The 22,908-nt window shown below is 35.2% G+C and overlaps 1 protein-coding gene across 2 annotated transcripts in view; it reads left to right on the top strand.

Moving 5' to 3' along the window:
• LOC150076729 (sorting nexin-29-like) overlaps nt 1-22,908 on the top strand; it is a 275,665-nt gene that overhangs the window by 111,197 nt on the left and 141,560 nt on the right. For both annotated transcript variants that reach the window (XM_090386732.1, XM_090386733.1), the window contains exons 8-9: nt 4,850-5,008; nt 16,922-17,000. In XM_090386732.1, coding sequence (XP_090242858.1) covers nt 4,850-5,008; nt 16,922-17,000 — 238 coding nt within the window. The remainder of the gene's footprint in view (nt 1-4,849; nt 5,009-16,921; nt 17,001-22,908) is intronic.

The raw sequence follows: 22,908 nt of genomic DNA, 5'->3' as shown, positions 1-22,908 counted from the left end.
CGATCATACACAATTTATAAATAGGGTAACGATAGCTTATATAACACAAACCGAATTTGCTTATGCAAGATTCGCCTTTGTGTTTACAAGAAATTCGCCTTTGTGTTTGCAGTCGAACGCAGAATCACCCCAACCGAACACAACACGATAGGAATGAAGAGAAGATTCTGAAAATGTATTTGTTTTTTATATCAGTGAAGGGGAAACACATTTCACCATAATAACGTGAAAACGAACACAATTCCAGCAATCCAACATATTGATCTAATTGCAAATGCAATTAGATCAATATGTGAACCCCTGGCGCTCGTCGCCGTGATGGGATATTGTGCTGTAAATCTACTTCACAATAAAGATTTATTTATTTATTTATTTATTTAGTTTACTACCAGTTTATAACAGATTCCACTAGCAGAAATGCAACTGAAAATTGTTTTTATTGTTTTATGGTAGTAACCCCTAGAAATGTGCTTTAGTAAAATGTGAAGTGTTAATAGTGTATCTCTGCCTTTACGGTGTTGTTTATTTAGTTGCTATACGCGTGCAGCTTTGTTTATGTGTATCAAGCGTGCCTCCTTGTTTTGTAATTGTGCTTTATTCCCTAAAAATGAGTAAAATACTTAAAAGGTGCAAGAAGGAAGCATCCTGGTGAAGACACTGCAGATTCAGAGAGAAAAAGAAAAGCAATATCGATAAACAGAGGCAGACTGGGTCAAAAATTCTTACCCGGGAAAATTTATAGTGGCCTCATACTATGGTTTATGGCCAAAATCACACCGGCCTCCGGCCCACCGGGGTTTCCCTGGTAAGGCTTATGGCCAGTCTGCCTCTGTTGATAGAGAAAAAATATGAAATTGTGAAACACTTTGAGCGAAATGAAAGACCATGTGATATTGCACGTGCTAGACCTAAATGAGGCAACGCCGAGAATTACAAAGAATGCAGAGAAAATAAAAACAACTTTCATAGCAGGAGCAGCTCAAAGTGTAATTAAAATCCATTAGATTAAGACACAAAGAATTGAAGAGATGGAACGGCTGTCATCTGTTTGGATAGAAAATCAAACAAAAAACAAGTTTGCTTACAATAGAAGCAAAAGCATTAGCAATATTTTATTACATAATAGTCGTAATAAAATACTTACGTATTTTATTACGACTATTTATTGTGTTCGGTAATGTTTTGGTTACAAATGTGTTCAATCTTGGGTGGTCGGCACCTAACCCTATTTTTCCCATAGGGCCTGTTGTTTATATTGCATGATTTTGCATTGCATGATGGTTTCTAGGAACACAACTATCGTGCTATACAAGGACTGACTGTACTTTCTTGATTGCTTCCCATTTTGAATTTGCTGTTGGTAACATCATCAGTTGGTCCCACTGTATAGAACCTAAAAAATCTCTGAGATCAATGTAGTCGACAAAAGCAAAAACCATCCTCTTTACCCAGTGATGGTAGTTACATCTCTAAGTAGATCCCCACATCAGTACACTGTGATCCCTGTGTGGTTCTCCTAGTGGTTCCTTTACCCGTAAATTCTTAATGCGTGAATAATCACTGCTGATAATCAGATCAAGAGTGTTACTCCCTCTTTTGCCTCTCTAACATGCTGCTTTATATTGGTTAGTTTATTCTCATTATTAAAAGCGGATTATTGGAGTTCATGAGTGTAATGCCTTCGCTGCTGAAATTTACAGGTACCCCTCTAGACTCAGTCTTAAGGCATTTATCCCCTCTTCCCACTGTTTTAAAATAGGAAAATGACTTCTACAGACAGTGCTTGTTATCGGTAGTGGCAGTAGAAGTAATTTTCCTATTTTAAAACAGGAGGAATGGGGGGGATAAACACCCTAAGACTGACGTAGTTTGGAGGGTATACCAATAATCTGCTTTTATTAATGAGAAAAAACTAATTAATACATCGTTATTGACTTCTACTGACACTACTGATAACTCAGTGCACCATCTGTTTACTGAGAATGCAGGGAGAAACTGCGGTAGTGGGAAACGAGTTTGTCTGGTAAATTTCCCAAAGTTTGCCTTTGTTCTCGTGTTGTCTTTCTCTACCTTAGCCAATGATATTATATAGCTGAGATAAGAGGTGATTATCCCATTGTATAAGACAATGGCCAGGCCACATCTTGAGTACTGCATACAGGTCTGGAGGCCTCATTTTAGGAAGGATGTTGAGCTGCTGGAATGAGAATAGAGAAGGGCAACATGATTGGTGAGTGTAACAAAGGGGTGCTCTTACCAAGAAAGTCTTCAGTTCTGCAAATTGCAGCATTTGGAGACTGAGCACCTGCGAGGTGATCTAATTGAGGTAGTTAAGACTTTGGATGGATTGAGCAAGCTCAGTGCTGATAAGATTCTTCCTCTCGCTTGGATTAAGAGGAATACACACAAGGGGGCACATCTGATTGAGGAAATGCGTTTGCGGTATAGATATGAGGAAGTTTGCCTTTAGCCAGTGGGTGGTTGATTGCTGGTATAAGCTTTCATCTGTGTGAAAGTTGTTGTGAAAGTTAATAACTGGAATGAATTTAAAGAACTAGCAAATTGTTGGAGGGAATGAGTAAGTGAAATGGAATTTTTTTTTATGACTGATGCTGTCTAAGCTTTCTTTCTTGTATCATTTTCCACTAGTAATGCTAATAAAATAAAATGTTTAATGGCATCTTTAAGTGATGTCCTGGTGGTTATCTCAAAAAATCCTTAAAGAAGCCATTAAATGATTTATGTTTATATAATATTAATGATATTATTATTATTATCATCTCTTTCTTCTCCTTATGGGTTTTTTCTATCCTGTAACAGTTACTGTTACCAGGTGCATGAGTCAGTTGTTATATCCAGTTATTATTATTATTTGTTGAGGAGCTCTGAATAGCATTAGTATTAGTAGAGGCATATGATGCAAGAAAGCAAGCTTGTGCAGCATCAGCCAAAAAAAAAAAAAAACACTTCCATTTCACCCCTCCTTTCGTTCGAAATACCTGCTGAAATACCAGCTGAGCCTTAAATTTATTTAGGCTATCAACTTCCACAACAAAGAATGGAAGTCTGTTCCACTAACCAACTACCCGCTGGCTAAAGGCAAATTTCCGCACATCGATCCTACATCTGCCTTTCCTCAATCTGAATTTATGCCCTCTCAGGTGATTATTCTGAGCAAGAGGAAAAATCCTATCGGCATTGAGCATGCTCAAACCATTCAAGGCTTTATACACCTCTATCAGATCACCTCGCCGGTGCCTTGTCTCCAGACACTGTAATTTGCAAAACTTAAGCCTTTCTTCGTAAGAGCAACCCTTTGTTCCATTCACTAATCTTGTTGCCCTTCTCTGTACCTTCTTGAAATGAAGCCTCCAAACCTGTATACAGTACTCAAGGTGTGGCCTGACCATTGCCTTATACAAGGGAATAATCACCTCCTTATCCCTGCTAGAAAAATTCCTGTATATCATTGACAAGACACCATGAGCTACTCTTGCAGCCCGTCTGCACTTCTCAGAGAACTTCATATCTGCCTGCACAATTATCCCCAGGTCCTTTTCATTCTCTACCGCTGTCAGTGTAGTACCACAGTTGATGCTTTGCTCTGGGGTTGCTGTTTCCCTTATGTAGTACTTTATATTTGTCAATGTTAAACTTCATTTGCCACCTCTCAGCCCATCTGCTCAACCTTTCCAGATCCTGTTGCAGCAGCATAGCATCAGTAATGTCCTTAACAACCCTGCCAACCTTTGTATCATCTGCAAACTTGGACATCAAGCTTGATATACCATCATCAATATCATTTATAAATACAGAAAACGATAATGGACCCAACACTGAACCCTGAGGGACTCCACTAATGACATTAGTCCACGATGAGCAGTGTCCATTGATTACCACTCTTTGTGTTCTCCCCCTCAACCACCCCTTTATCCATAGCAGCAATTTGCCTCCAGTGCCACACTGCTCCAATTTGTACAGCAATCTTCCATGTGCAATAGTATCAAAAGCCTTTCTAAGATCCAAATATATAATATCAAAGTTATTCCCTGCATCCAGTTCTTTTGTGAATGCAGATGTTTATTATTCTGCAGGTGTTCTGCAGATGTTTATTATTATTGTGACTTTTTCTTGTTATGGGATTTTTTCCAACCTTGTGATAGTGGGTACTGGGACCAAGTGCATGGGGGTTGTTGGTTGTGTCCACTTATTATTATCATCACCACCACCACCACATGATGCAAAGAAACTAGGCATTTTCTTCTGTGTTTTCCTCCTCCCTTAAGTATAATAATTTCTCATAGTGTAGATTTCCCTTTGCTTTTCCGAGTCAGATCACACTCTTCAGAACATCTGACCTAAAAAAATGAAATAACTCAGGTCTAACAGGTCATAACACGTGCTGTATCAAACAACTGCAAACACCTTTTAAGTCAGTAGCTTGTTAGTGTTTTTGCATTTAAAGATCTCTAAAAAAGAAATTGTAACATATGGTTGTACTGTAGTCTAAATTTTGTATTGGTATTGTTAATGTTGAGTCATATAAATTTAATAAACATTTGTTAATCACACACAGTGCTATTCTGATATCCATCTACTCAAATAAGAATATATTAACTGAAGTTAATTTTGAGCTATAATTATATTAGTCTTCTGAATTAGTACTCATCAGTGTTACATTTTTATTCAGTTGAGCCTGATTTTTTAAGCCTTTGGGCATTTTAATAATAATAATAATAATAATAAAATCCTTTATTCACAAAATTTTTATATACATTAAAAAGTTTTGTTTTGTATTAGTAGAGTATATTTAGAGTAATTAAAGAAAATCTTTTACTTCATACTCTAGGTTTGGGATCTATTCTGTTTGCCATTAATATTGATAACCAAGACTTAAATATATTTCGTAGCAGTAGATCAGAATCTCCAACTCCATCTACCTCAGTGCCTGACGACACAAAAAATGATCCCCAACCTGTTATAACAAAATCTGTAGGAAATTCATTAGGTAGGTGAGCTAATATAATAATACATAAATTTTTTTCTGATGTTAAGTAAGAAATCTGAAAAACAATACAGTTCGCTATAATGTTGTTTTTAATTATAATGCAGTTCGCTATAATGTTGTTTTTATATTATAACCCATATCTGACTATAATGCTGTCACAAATCACTATAATGCTCTTTTAAATATTGCATTTTTGGCATATTTAACGAAATCGTTTCATTTGATGGAGTCGATAGCTTGAAAATGAATAGCAAAACAGCATTAGAATTTTTTGGAAACGAATGCCTAAAAGAAATTTCATATTGAAAGAAGAAAAACATATGCCAGGTTTCAAAGCGGCAAAGGATCGATTGAGTTTATTGTTGGGTGGTAACGCTGCAGGTGATTTAAAATTAAAACCCCTATTAGTTTACCAGGAAGAGGACCAAAGTACACCCCAAAATCGACACATTTTTCATGATTAAATTTATCAATTAAATTAAATCAATTAAAATCAATTAAATTCATGATTTTAATTGGAATTTTAAGTTTAATTTTTATACGTAAGTAATTACCCATAATTATATACGTATGTAATGCAAAATATCTTATATGTACAAATATTTGAATATTAAATATTTTTACCGACATTTGTGCATCTTTTCACTACCGTTTATTATTGATTAGGAAATATCCTATGGCACTGACGACAACTCACAAATACATATGTTACATTATGGGAATGCTGCACTCGCTTAGTGCGGATTCACTTAGCTCACTGTTTTTTCCGGAATGAACTATCAGCATTAAGCAGGGGTCACCTGTATATTGAATTATTAGCATTAGCATGGGCACATGGTGCAAGAAAGCCAGCTTATATAGCATCAGCCAAAAAAAACACCCCCCCCCATCTCATTTCACTTGCTCCAAGTGTTTGTCTACTTCTGCCTTGAATCTGTTTAAGCCATCAACTTCTACAACGATAGATGGAAGTTTGTTCCAGCAATCAACCACCTGCTGGCTAAAGGCAAACTTTCATACATCTATTCTACTACTGTCTTTCCTCAATTTGAATTTTATGCCCTCTCAGGAGATTATTCTGAGCAAGAGGAAGAATCCCATCAGCATTGAGAATGCTCAAACCATTCAAGACTTTACACACCTCAATCAGATCACCTCACAGGTGCCTAGTCTCCAGACACTGTAATTTGCGAAACTTAAGTCTTTCTTCGTAAGTGCAACCCTTTGTTCCATTCACTAATCTTGTTGCCATTCTTTGTACTCGTTCCAGCAGCTCTACTTCCTTCTTAAATAAGACTTATACAGGTGGTAGATGACTTTCATCAACCGGTGAAATACCACCACTTTGCTTATTGGAGGCTTGAAGTGGTGAAACCCATGTTTAGTCTCTAGAGCAAAGTTTCCGGCATCCCCCTCTCCCCATACTTCTCCTTCAACCCATGCACGGTACTAAGTACTATAGGTTTTGATACCTTTCGTGTTTGGGGTTTTCATAAAAAAAAAAAAAACAAAACAAGATTTATTATCTTAGATGTTATTACTTTGTATGGGCGTATGCTAATTCACTGCAATTGAATCTCTGAGATCCAGCAATCCAATAACTGAATATTTTTGGGAAAGTGGAAAAATTCAGCATATGAAAATTCGAAAAAATTAGTTTGCAACTGGAAATTCACTCGAGCAGTAAATCACAGCTGATTTTGCATGGCAGGGGTGGATTTACTTCCCCCTCCCTCGTGCATCTTAAAAATTTAATTCTGTTGCAATCATAGGTGATATTTGTTATTAAGCCTTCAGCGTACTGCTACTCATAAACAAGATTAAGGACAGAAAATGTGGATTTTGTGGATCGTTAAGCTGATCCAAAAAATTACAAACATAAACAACTTTTAGATTTTATGTGTATAAATAACATCAGCACAAAAACTTTTGACTATTTTTTTTTTTTTTTTAAATTTTCTTTTATATATATATATATTTTCATAGTGATAGCAGACACAAAATGCATTAAAACTTATGGTACCTATTCCCATATTTGGGATGAAGAAAACAGAAGATACTTGTTTATTTTGAACTTAAGTTACTGTATATTGTAATTTTAAGAAATTGCATAAAATGAAAGGTTGTTCCAAAGAACAATAATAGAAAGCGAGTGAGTTTTAATTGAATAGCAAAACAAAAGTATAATCCTCAGTACATGACGATTAATGATTTATGCACTGAGGTTATTACAAATAAATATGTTGAAGAATGTGTGTAAATTTATTATACCTACCGGTTTTAAATATTCCACTTGTATTTTGCAGCTGGTTACAATAAATCATATTATTACCGATAAATATGTTGATGTTTGTGGAGCAACCAGGAATGGGACATGTTATTGTCAAGGGGAATGTCTTTGTGTGTACACGATATAAGGAGTGCAAGGTATAAGCCCATAACAATGCCACCAACTCTGCATTGTAATGGGCTTATACGAGAGCTTGGAGGACAGGGTGGATGCCCTCGAAGGATTTAAATTGAGGGGGCCAATTAGCTCTCAGTTGCCCACATCAATGCCAGAGCTTGCACTTGAACATCACGCAACACAGAGGCAACCCCCAAAGCAGAATGCACTGGTTCCAAAGGAACTAGTTGTCGTAGGTGACTCTATTGTCAGGGAAACGGGGAACATATTGTGTAAAAAGGATAGATGGAACAGGACCAGGGTATGTCTGCCAGGGGCAAAGGTTGATGACGTTGTAGGGCAGATATCATCTTTTAAGGGCACAAAGCGTGATATTGTTGTACACGTTGGTACTAATGATATTAAGAGTAGGAGACCGGCAGAATTACTTAACAAGTACAAGATTGTTAAGTAATTCTACCCAGTTATATTAAAGGAGGTGGAAAAAGGAAGTAAGCAAACCATTAGCCATAATTATGAGAGCTTCCCTGGACTCAGGGGAGGTACCCATGGACTGGAGATGTGCAAATGTGACCCCAATCCACAAAGAAGGATCAAAGGGAGACACAGGTAATTACAGACTTGTTAGTTTAACTTCTGTTCCAGGGGAATTAATGGAGGCACTGGTTAAAGAAGCATTGCAGGATCATCTAGACAAAACTTCAATTATAGCTCGGACACAGCATGGGTTTGTTAGGGGGAAGTCTTGTCTGACTAATTTGATGTAGCCACAAGGGAACTGGATGCTAAGAATAACTTTGATATCATATATTTGGATCTTAGAAAAGCCTTTGATACTGTTGCACATGGAAGACTGCTGCAAAATTGGAGCAGTGTGGCATCGGAGGCAAATTGCTGCTATGGATAACGGGATGGTTCAGTGGGAGAAGACAGAGAGTGGTAATCAATGGACACTGCTCTTTGTTGACTAATGTTATTAGTGGAGTCCCTCAGCATTCAGTGTTGGGTCCATTGTTGTTTTTTCTATTTATAAATGATATTTGATGGTATATCAGGCTTAATGTCCAACTTTGCAGACGATTCAAAGGTTGGCAGGGTTGTTAATGACACTAATGCCAGTACACTACTGCAGTAGGATCTAGAAAAGTTGAGCAGATGGACTGAGAGGTGGCAAATGAAGTTTAACATTGATAAATGTAAAGTACTACATATGGGAAGCAGTAATAACAGAGTAAAGTATTAACTCTGTGGTACCACGCTTGAGGGGCTTAGAGGGGAACAGGTATTCCTGTGTGTTATCAGACACTCAGTCTAAAACACTGATGGATCCAATATCTTTCTATTACAGAAGATTTAGGAGAAGTCCGGTTAGCCTGCTTCCCTAAAATCCACTCATGTACACCTTCTTGATGGTAGCCCTGTTACATCACTTAGGTGGCAACAAACGTGTAGAGTGGTTCTCTTCAAGATGCCTGGTCAGCGTGAAGAGGAAAAGACCAAACCCTCCAGCATATGACAGCACGACAAAACAAATGGCCCTCAGTCCCCAGCAGCTTTCACTCCCCCACTTACGGCAGCGAGAGGATCAGAGAGGAAGCAGAGGGTGCTAAGAATCTCTGGGTACAACCAGGCTGCCATGCATGGAAACTGAACTTGGCCTGTTACAACGTAAGATCATTCATCAGTGAAGACAGGATATTAGAGCTGGAAAAGGAATTAGAAAATGTGAATTGGAATATCATCGGTTTGGCTGAAACAAGAAGAAGAAATGAATCACTTATAAGTTTATCAAGTAGAAATCTGCTGTACACCAATGGAAACAGTGAAAGGAGTGAAGGTGGAGTTGGGTTTCTGGTCCATAAAGATTTAAAAAACGACATTTTGGAATTCAAAAGTACATCTTTTACAAAAGTACATCTTTAGTTTGTACCTCTTAGAAATCATGAGTATTAGTCTTGACACCAAGGGTGTCAAGACTAATACTCATGATTTCTAAGAGGTGCAAACTAAAGGTTATAATGATTTATGCACCAACATCGAGCCATGATGATGAAGAGGTTGAAGAAATGTACACCAAAATTGAGAGTCCTCTAGATGAACAGAAAACCCACTACACTATTATTATGGGGGACTTCAATGCTAAGGTTGGAAAAAGACAAAACAGCACAGAAAGAGGAACTATAGGAAATTTTGGAATTGGTGAAAGAAATGAAAGAGGCAAAGGATTTGTAGAATTTGCAGAATCTCAAGGATTGTCAGTAATGAACACTTTTTTTCAAGAAAAGGGTGAACAGAAAGTGGACATGCAAGAGTCCAAATGGATTAACAACTAATGAAATTGACTTCGTCCTCACTAACAGAAGATATATTGTGAATGATGTTACCGTCCTGAATAAGGTAAATGTTGGAAGTGATCACAGAATGGTAAGATATACACTTGATATAGATGTAGGAAAGGAAAGGAAAAAACTGACTAGAGTAAATAATACAAAGGTCTTTGAGATAACAGAAGAGGAGAAAAAGCAGTATGTACTGGAACTTAAGAACAAGTTTGAGCTTCTGCAGACTGCTCAGGACCAAGATATCGACGAGGAATATTACAACTTTCTGAAAGTGATAAAGCCCAAGAAACCTATAGGGAAAAATAAATCCAAAGAAGAAAAAATGAGTCAAGAAACACTTATGATGAACTGAAGGCAGAAAATGAAGAGCAAGAGAAACACTGACAAAGAGAAAATTGAGTATACTGAGTTATGCAAAGCCATTAGAAAGAGACTCAGAGAGGACATAAAAAGATTTAACCCAAGAAAAATAGAACAAGCATTAAGGGAAAACAAAGGATTTAAATCAGCAACCACGGGCAGTAATACAGAAAGACAAATGATACTGAAACTGAAGAATAGCGATGGTGTACTTATAAACAGCAGAGAAGGCATAATTCAAATAGCAGAAGACTACTATAGAGAATTATACAAGGAGCGAGGGAATGGTACCAGCAGTGGGGAAGATGGATTGCAAATTAGCAACACATACGACATACCCGATATTCTTCCTGATGTGATAGAACATGCATTGAAGAAAATGAAGAATCAGAAAGCCCCAGGGGAAGATGAAGTTACTGTAGAGTTGTTAAAATTGGGAGGAAGAGACATAACACAAAAACTGGCAAGGCTCTTCACAAAGTGCATTAGAAAAGGTGTGACACCTAAGCATTGGAATAATGCAATCATAGTTTTACTGCATAAGAAAGGAGATAAATCAGAAATTGGAAATTATAGACCAATTAGCTTGTTATCCCACATCTACAAGTTGTTCACAAGGGTCATTACTAACAGATTAGAAAGAATACTTGATGAGAATCAACCAAAAGAGCGAGCTGGCTTTAGGACAGGATTCTCAACTGTGGATCACCTTCATGTAATATCACAGCTAATGAAGAAAGCAAATGAATATAAAACACCATTATGCCTGGCATTTGTGGATTATGAAAAGGCATTTGACTCCATACAGCATAAGGCAATGTTTTGGGCACTGGAAAGACAAGGCATAGATATCCCACATATTATGATTTTAAAGAAAATATATGAGAATGCTACCTCTTTTATTAGACTAGACAAAGACAGTAGGAAATTTAAAATCGAGAAAGGAGTTCAACAAGGAGACACAATATCTCTGTAGCTGTTTACTTCTGCCCTTGAGGAAGCTTTCAGAAGATTAGACTGGTCGCAGAAAGGAGTCAGTGTGAACGGAGAGTACCTAAACCATTTACGATTTGCAGATGACATTGTGGTCATAAGCCACGATCCCAAAGAATTGGAGGAAAATCTTAATCAGTTATACACAGTTAATAAGGATTTTGGACTAAAGATGAATATGGCTAAAAAAAAAGTAATGATGAACAATATGCCACAGAAAGGGAAATAATGATTGAAGGAGGAGTAATTGAAAAGGTGGAGTCATATACTTATCTGAGACAAGTTATTAGCTGTAATAATGATAAATGGCTGGAAGTCAAGAGAAGAATAAATTTTGGATGGATAGCATTCAGGAAATATAGTCACATATTGAAGAGCAATATCCCAGTTTGTCTGAAACGTAAAATAATGAACCAATGTATACTCCCCACCATGACTTATGGAAGTGAAACTTGGGCACTCACCAAAAGAATGGAAGAGAAGCTGAGAACTATAGAGCGAAGAATGGAATGAATTATATTGGGAATCAGACTGTTAGATAAGAAGAGAAACACATGGATTAGGCAGCAAACTCAAGTAAAGGACATTCTTATCAAAACTAAAGAACTAAAATGGTCTTGGGCAGGACACATAGTTCGAAGACATGATGACAGATGGACTAAAAAAATAACAGAATGGTACCCAAGAGGAGCTAGAAGAAAACCTGGAAGACAAAGGCGGAGATGGATAGATGAAATTCATGAGTTTGTGGGTAGTAAATGGATGGCCAGTGCTCAAAACAGAAGGAACTGGAAATTTGCTGGAGAGAGGCCTTCATCCTGCAGTGGATTGAAAATGGCTGATGATGATGATGACAACGCTGACAGTGGTAGAGAATGAAAAGGACCTGGGGGTAATTGTGCAGGCAGATTGAAGTTTTGTGAGCAGTGCAGATGGTCTGCTAGAGTAGCTCATGGTGTCTTGTCAATGATATACAGGAATTTTTCTAGCAGAGATGAGGAGGTGATTTTTCCCTTGTATAAGGCAATGGTCGGACCACACCTTGAGTACTGTATACAGGTCTGGAGGCCTCATTTTAAGAAGGATGTAGAGCTGTTGGAATGAGCACAGAGAAGAGCAACAAGATTAGTGAATGGAACAAAGGGTTGCTCTTACAAAGAAAGGCTTAAGTTTTGCAAATTGCAGTGTCTGGAGACTAGGCACCGGCGAGGTGATCTGATAGAGGTGTATAAAGCCTTGAATGGTTTGAGCATGCTCAATGCTGATGGGATTCTTCATCTTGCTCAGAATAATCACCTGAGTGGGCATAAATTCAAATTGAGGAAAGACGGTTTGTAGGATAGCTGTGCGGAAGTTTGTCTTTAGGCAGCGGGTGATTGATTGCTGGAACAAACTTCCATCTGTCGTTGTAGAAGTTGATAGCTTAAATAGATTCAAGGCAGAACTTAACAAACAATTGGAGCGAGTGGATGGGTGAAATAAGGGTTTTTTTTTTTTTTTTTTTGGCTGATGCTCTATAAGCTTGCTTTCTTGCATCATGTGCTTTGCTAATGCTAGTAAGGATGATTCTAACTTTCATGGGCATTTATTTTTCCTAAGGTCATGGCAGGGCAAAGAGGAGAAGATTCTTCTCTTTTGTTCGTTGCAAAAGTACTTTATTCTGCATATGGCTGCCTAGTTCACAAGTTCCCATTGAAAAATTATGTTCTCATAAATGCCGAGATATCACAAATTTCTTCAATTGGCAGTGCATCGTTTTGAAATTTGAAATTTTTTGTGGACAAATTTCGAGGACTTCTTGTCTTCATTAAAGATAGAAAAATTGATGAAGAAATATATGTTTTGCAGCATCTCTTCTGTGTTATCAGTGTAATAACCTTCCATACACTATTAGCATTAGTAGAGTCATTATAAGCCAAATGACTCTGTTGAGTATGATGAACAACTATACAGACAAATAGAGTGGGCCAGCAAATTTAAATATTTTCTTGGGGGATTTTAACTTTCCAGATATTATTTATAGTGGGTTTGTAGTTTATTTAATAGAAAAACACTTATTTAGCATTAGCCTTTTTAGCATTAGCAAGGGCATGATGCAAGAAAACATGCTTATAACATCAGCCAAAAAAAAAACATTTTCCCATTTCACCCATCCATTCATTCTAAATGTTTGTCTAGTTCTGCCTTGAATTTATTTAAGCTGTCCACTTCTGCAACAGATGGAAGTTTATTCCAGCAATCAACCACACGCTGGCTAAAGGCAAACTTCCTCACATCCATTCTACAACTGTCTTTCGTCAATTTGAATTTATGTTCCCCCAGATGATTAATCTGGGCAAGAGGCAGAATCCCATCAGCTTTGAGCATACTCAAACCATTCAAGCCCTTATACACCTCAGTCAGATCACCTCGCAGGTGCCTTGTCACCAGACACTGTAATTTGCTAATTTTAAGCCTTTTTTCGTAAGAGCAACCCTTTGTTCCATTCACTAATTTTGTTGCACTTCTCTGTACTTGTTCCAGCAGCTCTACATCCTTCCTAAAATGAGGCCTCCAGACCTGTATGCAGTACTCAAGGTGGCCTGACTATTGCCTTTACCAGGGGATAATCACTATTGCCTTATACCAGGGGATAATCACTATTGCTTTATACCAGGGGATAATCACGTTATCTCTGCTAGAAAAATTCCTGTATATCATTGACAAGACACCATGAGCTACTCTTGCAGACTGTCTGCACTGTCTAGAATATTTCATATCTGACTACACAATTACCCCCAGGTCCTTTTCATTCTCTACCACCTTGAGTGTAGTACCACCAGTTGTTATGTTACTCTGGGGTTACTGTTACCCATATGCAGTACCTTACATTTGTCAATGTTAAACTTCAGTTGCCACCTCTCAGCCCATCTGTTCAATGTTTCTAGATCCTCTTGCAGTAACATACTGTCATTAGTGTCATTAGCAACCCTGCCAGCCTTTGTATCGTCTGCAAACTTAGACATTAAGTCTGATATACCTTCATCAATATCATTAATAAATACAGAAAACAACAGTGGACCCAACGCTGAACCCTGGGGAACTCCACTAATAACATTAGTCCATGAAGAGCAGTGTCCGTTATGAATTATGAATACTATTATGAATTGATTATAGATCTTTCAGTGTAAATACACAATTCTTTGTTCGTAATAGCAAACTACAGCAGTAGTGTGAATGACATCAATTTAATTGTATCTCATATTTGACTGCATTCACAATAAGTTCACATGTATTGCACTACCTTGAATGAGTAACGCTTCATCAATGGAGAAGACTTACTTATTCTTATTCTCATGTTACTTATTCTCAGGGATCTGATCACCTGGATGGCACCGTTTCAAGATTTGTTGGCCTACCATTGGTGGGCTGGTAGGTACCCTATTGTTGCAATCATGCCAACCCAGTTATGAAGTATAACTTCACAATATGAGTGATGCCAAAAGATGTACATAGTAATATTAATAAGAAATAAATGCAAAGGGCATAATATACTATGAATTTGCTATAGAACTTTCAATGTAGATTGGCATGATGCAACACCAAGGTACCCACCCGCCCACCGATGATAGGCCAAAAAGCCTTGAAATGGTTCCATCTGGGTGGTTGTATCCACCGAGAATAAGTAACAATAGTCTTCTCCATTGGTGAAGCATTACTTATTCGAGGTAATGCAATACATGGTAATTTGTTGTGAAGATAGTCACAATATGAGATACAATTAAATTGATGCTGTTCACACTACTACTGTAGTTTGCTATTTCGAACAAAGAATTGTGTATTTACACTGAAAGTTCTAAAGTAAATTGCAAGTTCGTAGTATATTATGCCTTGTGCATTTATTTCTTATTACAAATTGATGTACAGCAGTCCTTGGAAACTGAGAAGTGCACAAGGAAGCATGAAATATACCAAATTATCCCAAGTCATTCATTTGATTATAATAATCCTTCATGGCAGCACTGAGTGTCAAAGAATATTTAACCAGGTGAAAAAATATATTTATAAATAATTGAATTTGGATCTTTTTCTGGTCAAGCTTTGGAAATGCTCTTTGTAGCTGAGTCAAACAAAACTTTTATTCAATATTTTATTTCTGAAGAGGTGCAGTTTGCAGAAGTATCTTTCTTGAATCAATCATAATGTTTAATTAGATAGTTTGAATTGTCAACTAATTATAATCACTTGACAATCCAAACAAAAATCCACATAGAGAAAAATTCTAAGTATTAGTGACCATTCATGTTTCTGTCTTTTAATATAAAATGCATAAATTTCAATGAATTCTAATTTCTAGAGTAGCATGAACTTTACAAAAACCTTTTGCTTTTTCTGAAAAATCTGTTTTTCTCCCTTTTTTTTTTTGTAATGAACTACTTTTTGCAAAAATAACTTGTTTTTCACATTTTTATCCAAAAAAGTCCCCTGTTTTCCTCCTCCTCCTTACAGGTGTGTGATCTTCAACTTTTTGAAAGCTAAAAGTTGGCTGCTTTCAGGTACTAAAAGTCAACATACAGAATGAAGTTGCAAATAACGTGTTCGAGCCCGTCACCACGAAATACGGAGAATGCGGAAACGTCAGGGAATGACCGCCGCATATCCCGGAGCAATATGGCCTTAGTTGCTAATGCTCCTAAAAACTAAATAACTAACTAACTGCAAATAACGTCATTTAAACATCACCTAAGTTATTATCAAATATGATGAAAAGAGCCCATACATGTATTTAAGGAGTAGGGAAAAATTTTTAAAAATATTTTCACTAAATTATTTATTATACTTTTTTGTAATCACTTATTATTACTTGATTGCATAATCTGACAGTAAGTTATTGATTATTTATTTATTTATTTATTATTTATTTGTTTATTTATTTATTTATTTATTTATTTATTTATTTATTTATCATATATGTATTTTTGACATCGTGTATGCTTGCTTACTTACATCATTTTGCCAATACAAATACTAATATGAATTAGAAACATGATGAGAGAAATTTTACTTTATTTAGACAGTTAGATGAGGAAATAAATAAGCAAGTCATTCCCTATGGTTTATCATCATATTGATAGGAATGAATGAATGATTGACCTTTTTCTTGGTAGAGTTTTTGTATGACTGGTCTTCTGTAAAGTGAAATTATGTCTTTTGAAATATGAGTGTCATATTAACTGTCAGTCTTTGTATTGATCATCGATTCCAACTTTGGACGTCTGTCACTGCAATAAAAAAAAAAAAAAAAAAAGGAATCTTACCCCTCATTCCTGCAGATGAGCTAATTCACTAATGAAATAGTATCATCAGTCACTCTGCTTACAGAATAAAACATGAATTTTCTTCCTCTTATCAAAATGTCTTTGTTTGAATGTGACTGGATGTGCTTTAGAACAATATTCAGGAAAGAACTGTTGATCTAAAGTACAGATTTTGATAAGTAAAAGGAAAAGTACATGATATAAATTACACAAGAGGTAATAATTTGACTTAGTGCATATTTTTCGTATGATGCTCATATCTGACTTCAGTAAAAAAAAAAAGATGCTGAAATTCAAATGTGTAACATTACCAAAGGATTAAATGCATTGTGGAGAAAAACTGAGAATTTTTTGGGCTAATTTTTGCAAAATGTATAACTTCATTTGTGCAGGGACATTAATTTTCTGAGATTGAACATTAAATACCAGTGAAAATTTGTATAGTAAAAGAAATTAAAAAAACAAATTATTGTATCAAAATCATAAATAATACAAATAATTTCTTTCTTCCAAGGTAAACGACGAAAAAAAAAGCGTCCAGTGACTAGTATAGTGTCTTTTGATGAAGATGACATTAGTGATTACAGAGAAGGGTAATTTTTATTTAAATATGCTTTTTTACTTTTACTGTTTTTAAAAATAATAACAAAGCTTTTAACGCACTCATAAAATGAAAAGTATAGTCTTACCTATTTAACTTGCACAGTTTTGCTATTAATAATAATAATAATTACATTTAGTGCTTTATAAGCTTTAACATAATTTTTTTAAATTGATGCTAAAAGAAACAAGAATGCTCCACAGACTTTGTTGATTAAAACTAATTATTAGTAGCAGTTTAATTTAGGTCAGCAAAACGAATATGAATGCATATGTGCACATTCATTTGTCATCATAATTGTTGTCTTGAAAATTTAGTCACCTACTGAACTTTTTGAATTCTAATCTAAAAAATTGAGATGATTCTTTCCAGTACTAAATTCAAAACTGAATTAAAAAGCTATTGTCATGAACTAACTCTCAATTTCCAAATAAGGGAAAGCACAGAGCCTGAAGAATCAATCTACAGTCTGCTCAAGTCCAAAGCAAACTGTGTTACTTGAAATACTGGTGAAAATAACAAGGTGAAAATGAAACACTAAACAATAAGTTAATTCTTTCAATTAGTTTAAAAAATATCATAGTTGAAGCAAACATACTGGCTGTTAATATATAATACATGCTGCTCTGCATAAAGAGAAGATATGATATTTAACTTCTGATACATAGCAATAGATAGTGATTAAAATGAAATAAAGATACACACAACTACACCCAACATTTGATTATAATGGTATGTTATAAATGCAGCAAGCCAAAATTGCCGTAGGCAACACACTTAAAAAAAAAAAAAAAAAACAGACAGAAACTTTAGTTGAGAATAAAGTGTTTGATTTTGCCTAATTGACACTGCTTTCAAAAATGAAATTAAAGTTTTCTATCATGCTGGGTTTTTGGTGTTGGGTATGCCTGTACTATTATATACTACATATGATTTAGGAATTTGTGAATATATATTTGTGCATATATATATATATATATAAAATCATGATTTTTTACAGTGAAGTAAGTAAAACATCACATCACTTTGTTCACTAAAAAAAGGCCTCTGTGGTCAGGAAATCTATCCATAATTGATGCTGCCAACTATGACCAATTATAACTTTATAAAAAAAAAGTTATAATTGTTGAGGAAGGCAGCAGATGCTGCCGAAAGCTTCAGTTTTATAGTAGTACGGGTTTAACGATTTTAATCTATACTTTACAGTTGATTTTACTTATTTATTTTATTTTATTCGTAATTTTATTTCATTTATTTTTATAAAGTTATAATTGGTCAGAGTTGGTGGCATCGATTATGAATCACATCACTTTTCTTGTAAATTATGGGGTTTTAAATGTGAAATTAGATAATCATACAACTGTAGGGTCTAGAGTTTTTTAATAAACAATGATGAAATCCAAATATAGTATATAAATGTACTTTTTGGACCTGTAACACATTTGTAGAAATGTTGTTTATGTAAAATTTGGATAATTGCCTAACCAAGATGAATGATAATAAATTTTACATGGATTACATATTTTAAAGATAGAATGATTACAGGTCATTTTTACACTGGAGGTACAGGGTTTTAATAACAATGGTGATAATCAAATAAAGTAGCTTAAACTAAGTAGATTTTAAGCTACTTAAATCTATTTAATTCCTTAATCCTTTAATCCCTTTACATCCTTAATCCTTTAATTCCTTTTACTTCCTTAATCCTTTAATTCCTTTAGTTCCTCAAATAGCTTTTCTTTCAAAGAAGAATAAAGCATTTTTAACTTAAATGAAGTCTAAGTATCTGTATATTACCAGTTTGAAATTATATTTCAGACAGAAGTTTTGTGGTATGTTACAACCAACTTCATTGTAATTGAAGTCACTGCTGCTTCACCATTAACAAAGAACAGAATGGCCAGAGAGTTGACACATGTGATTTGTTTGGATCACATAAGAGAAAAAACCTTTTTTTAGTACCAGTGAAATAGCAGTGGCAGCAATCACTGATGGAGAGGCAGGAACATGCCATGAAATATCTAAATATCTGTTTATATCATTTCTACATGTAAATATATTAAAAGCACTTCTTTTAATATATTTACATTGCCTATGCACTATGCTGCTTAATAACATCTAGCCTTTCTCTCTCTAAGCTTCATACACCACTTTATGATTTTGTATGTAGCACATTACTGTGTCTTTGCGGGAACCATTGGTAATTACCCGTCACAACAGGGCCAGATCTCCCCTAATATCATTGCTAACATATCCTGATGGAACCTTTTTGTTCTGTTTTTCACTTATAGCACTTAAATTTGCATAGAAAAAATCTAAATATAAATCTAAAAAGAAGATTTTTAGAAATATTTACCAGCCCAAGTTTATATAGTTTTTAGTGAATTAGAGAACTAGCATATTATTGTGTTTTGCTTGTTTGTTTTTTAGAAAGCCATCAACCCCTCTTTAAAGGATTCTCATGAAGCTTATTCAGTGTTGTTTAGTTTTTGATCAAACTGGGAATTACATAAGATCTTCCTAATTTGTGGTCCAAGAAATATTTCTTCTTTCATCGTTGCATAACTTAATTTTGGAATTATGTCTTATTCAGTTTAAACCATCTCTTGCTTTGTTTAGAGTTTTCACAAAGTTCTTGAATAATCCAGTTTTGATGTAAAACAAGCAACCCCTGATGAATCTTCTAACAGGTATTTGTAATATAAGTAATTACCCATCACAACAGGGCCAGATCTTTCTTTTACAAAGACCTTTTTTGAACTTTGGTGTTTTTTGGTAACACAACAATCCATAAGGTAAAAAAAAGCAACAGTGTGTAGTAAAACCTCTTGTAATCCAAGAATGTGTATAGTGACTTTTAAATCTCACCATCTGTGTTCTTCTCTTTCTGTGTGTTCTTTGTAATTGATGATACTCAATATTAGGAAAATTCTTTTTTATATTTCTTTTATGCCAACAGCATGCAGTAAAACTACTTGAACTTAAAACTTAGATGAGTCATTGAATAAATGCCATTCATCAGATTTGTGCCAGAAGTCCAGTTTTATATGAGGCTAGCAATATGCACACAAGCACAATGTTTCTTACATGTTAAAAAAATATAAAAAGTACTTGATATTCTTGAATACACTGATTTTTGTTTCTGGAGGTGATGAATTCCACTGCTACAGCTGTGAACCTAGGAATTCAACATGATGCTTTGACAGCTCAAATCACTTAGTAAATCAATGAGTTCAGTTTGCTCTACTGGGCAAGGTGTTCTTCATCACTGCATTCAGAAAGATATAAAATGTCTTTGGAAGTTGATGTAGTTGTGTCTTCATTCCTTTCTTTTTTTCTCCTGTCAATTAGCTGATAGAGTAAGAACTGGCAACCCTTCTTCTGCTGTACAAGCTTTAATGCAGATGAAACATCAGGGGATATATCTTTTATTAGATATATACAATACTGTGCTTATTTTCAGTTGAAAGGGCCAGAAATTTTTGTGCCATGCAAAAGCATTGGTTCTATTGGTTTATTGACTCCCATCATAAAGTGTATATTATAGTATTAATTATAGAATTTCCTTTCAACCATTACCTCAGGTTCACTTAACAAGATTTTCAGCACATGTGGAACTTTGTCTCTGATACCACCAAGGTGCCATCATTGGCACATTTTGTGAACTTGAAGATCAATCTTTATTGAAATTTAATAAATTTTCCACAGAAACTATCTGAAGAATTTGTGCAACTCTGACTCTTTTGTTTTTATGCATACTTCTTTTATTAAATAAGACAACATTAGCAAGATAATAATCATTCTGAACTTATGGTTTACAGAACAGATAATGTTGTGGGGATATGAGAGACATGGTGTCACTCGGATATAAGGGATACAGAATTTGAATATGAGGAGGACAGTGTATACAGAAAGAACAGACAGGACAGGAGGCAGAGGGTTATGCTCTTGGTTAAGAAGTACATAAAATCTGACATTGGTGGCCAGTGCAATGGTGACTCAGTTTGGTGTGGCATAAGCACTGGGAAAACAAAATGAGAGCAGGAGTGTATTATATGTTGAATGACTGTTATGAGTACAACAAACAACTGTACATAGAAATAGAGTGGGCCCATAAATCAGAATATCTTATAATGGGGGGATTTTTAACTTTCCAGATATTGACTGGAACTAGTGGGATGGTCGCTCACAGACTAACAAGATTTTTGTGGATATATTGGATGACTGTTTTCTACAGCAGTGTGTTAGAGAGGTAACAAGAGGAAGCAATACTCTTTATCTGGTTATCAATAGCTAGTGTGAGATTTACTTAAAGACAACTATAGTAAAGGGTGAAGGGAAAGGCTTTTGCTTTCATAAAGGTGACTGCAGTAGTTTTGGACAGTTTTTAAATTCTATCCACTGGAACCAGCAGATGATGCTACCAACTGAAAATTCTAAATGGGAAGCATTCAGGGAAATAATCATAGAAGCTACTAGATTTTTCATACCTAATAAGAACGGCAGAGAAGAAAAGTGTATGGGATGTGTAAATTAACAGGTGATTGGAAGCCCATGGTAGATATAAAGTAGTCTGTAATCAAATCACAGAGCATGTTAGGCAAGATAAGGCATTTCTGTCAAAGAATGCCAAGAAAAGCAGCAAAGTCTTCTTTATTTATATTAACAGTAGAAAGAAGGGGGTTAAATTACATTGGTCCACTTGATTTTGATGTTTAAATTGTTGATGATCCTGCTCAGGTTGCTGACAGGCTGAATAGGTATTTTGCATCTAGATTCACTCATGAAGAATTTTTTAGGGGTTGGAATATCAGAAGTTTATCAAACTCTAACAGGAAGCTAAATGATTCTGTGATAACTGCAGAGAAAATGGAAGAGAAATTATTGAAGCTAAACATAAAAAGGCACCTGGGGTAGATGAGATGTAAATTATATTAAGGGAGGCAGCAAAAGTAGATAAGCAAACCCTTAGCCATAATTATGAGAGCATCTTTATATTCAGGGGAGATCCCTGTGTGCTTTAGATGTGCGAATATAACCCCCCACTTCACAAAGGGAGGGATAAAAAGGTGACATGTAATTACAGACCAGTTAGCTTATCATCTGTTCAAGGGAAAATAATAGTCACTGATAAAAGAAGTAATGCAGAACCATCTAGCGAGGAATGCAGTTATTCTTTATTCAGAGGATGGGTTTGTTAATGGGAAATCTTGTCCGACCAATCTGATTGGATACTATGATGCAGTAAGGAACTGGATGCAAAAAATAATTTTGATATCATATTTGGATTTCAGAAAAGCTTTTTTGATTCTGTTAAGCATAAAGAAGTTCTGTGCAAATTGGAGCAATGTGGCATTAAGTTATTGCTATGGGTAAAGGTATGGTGTACTGAAATAATAATAATTACTAGTAATTATTATTATTTAAATTATTATAATTGAAATTATAAAAGTTCACATTGTGTGGGGAAATATTTCTGCTTCACCCAAGTTTTTAGTTAGGTAGAATATTTTGAATACTATAACAATTATAAGTAGTGAAGAAATTTTAAAATCAATGTGCCTTTTCCTTCGTCTTTTTCTCTCTCTCTCTCTCTCTCTCTCTAATTTACAAATGGTGATAAGTGAAGCTGGTTATGAATATAGTGAGGGAAAAGGTGCATAAAATCTCATCAGAATTATTGATAAATGGAAAAGAAAAAATTTCTTTATAGTAGGTTCATAACTAGATTTGTTGGCAAGTGGCTAAATGTGTTTAAAATGATGAAACATTCTGAGCTGTTACATAATAATTTTAGTTCTAGATATATGATCTCACTTCTTAAAAGAGTACATTTTCATTTCTTTTATTATCAGAGAATTAGACATGTTGCTGTCCTCAGGAGTTTTTTGGACTCTTAG

This window comes from Mastigoproctus giganteus, chromosome 12 (genome assembly GCF_048544385.1).
Source record: "Mastigoproctus giganteus isolate SK-2022 chromosome 12, ASM4854438v1, whole genome shotgun sequence".
NCBI lineage: Eukaryota > Metazoa > Arthropoda > Arachnida > Uropygi > Thelyphonidae > Mastigoproctus > Mastigoproctus giganteus.
Note: the sequence above shows the minus strand (reverse complement) of the source record. Positions and strands in the feature narration are given on the sequence as shown.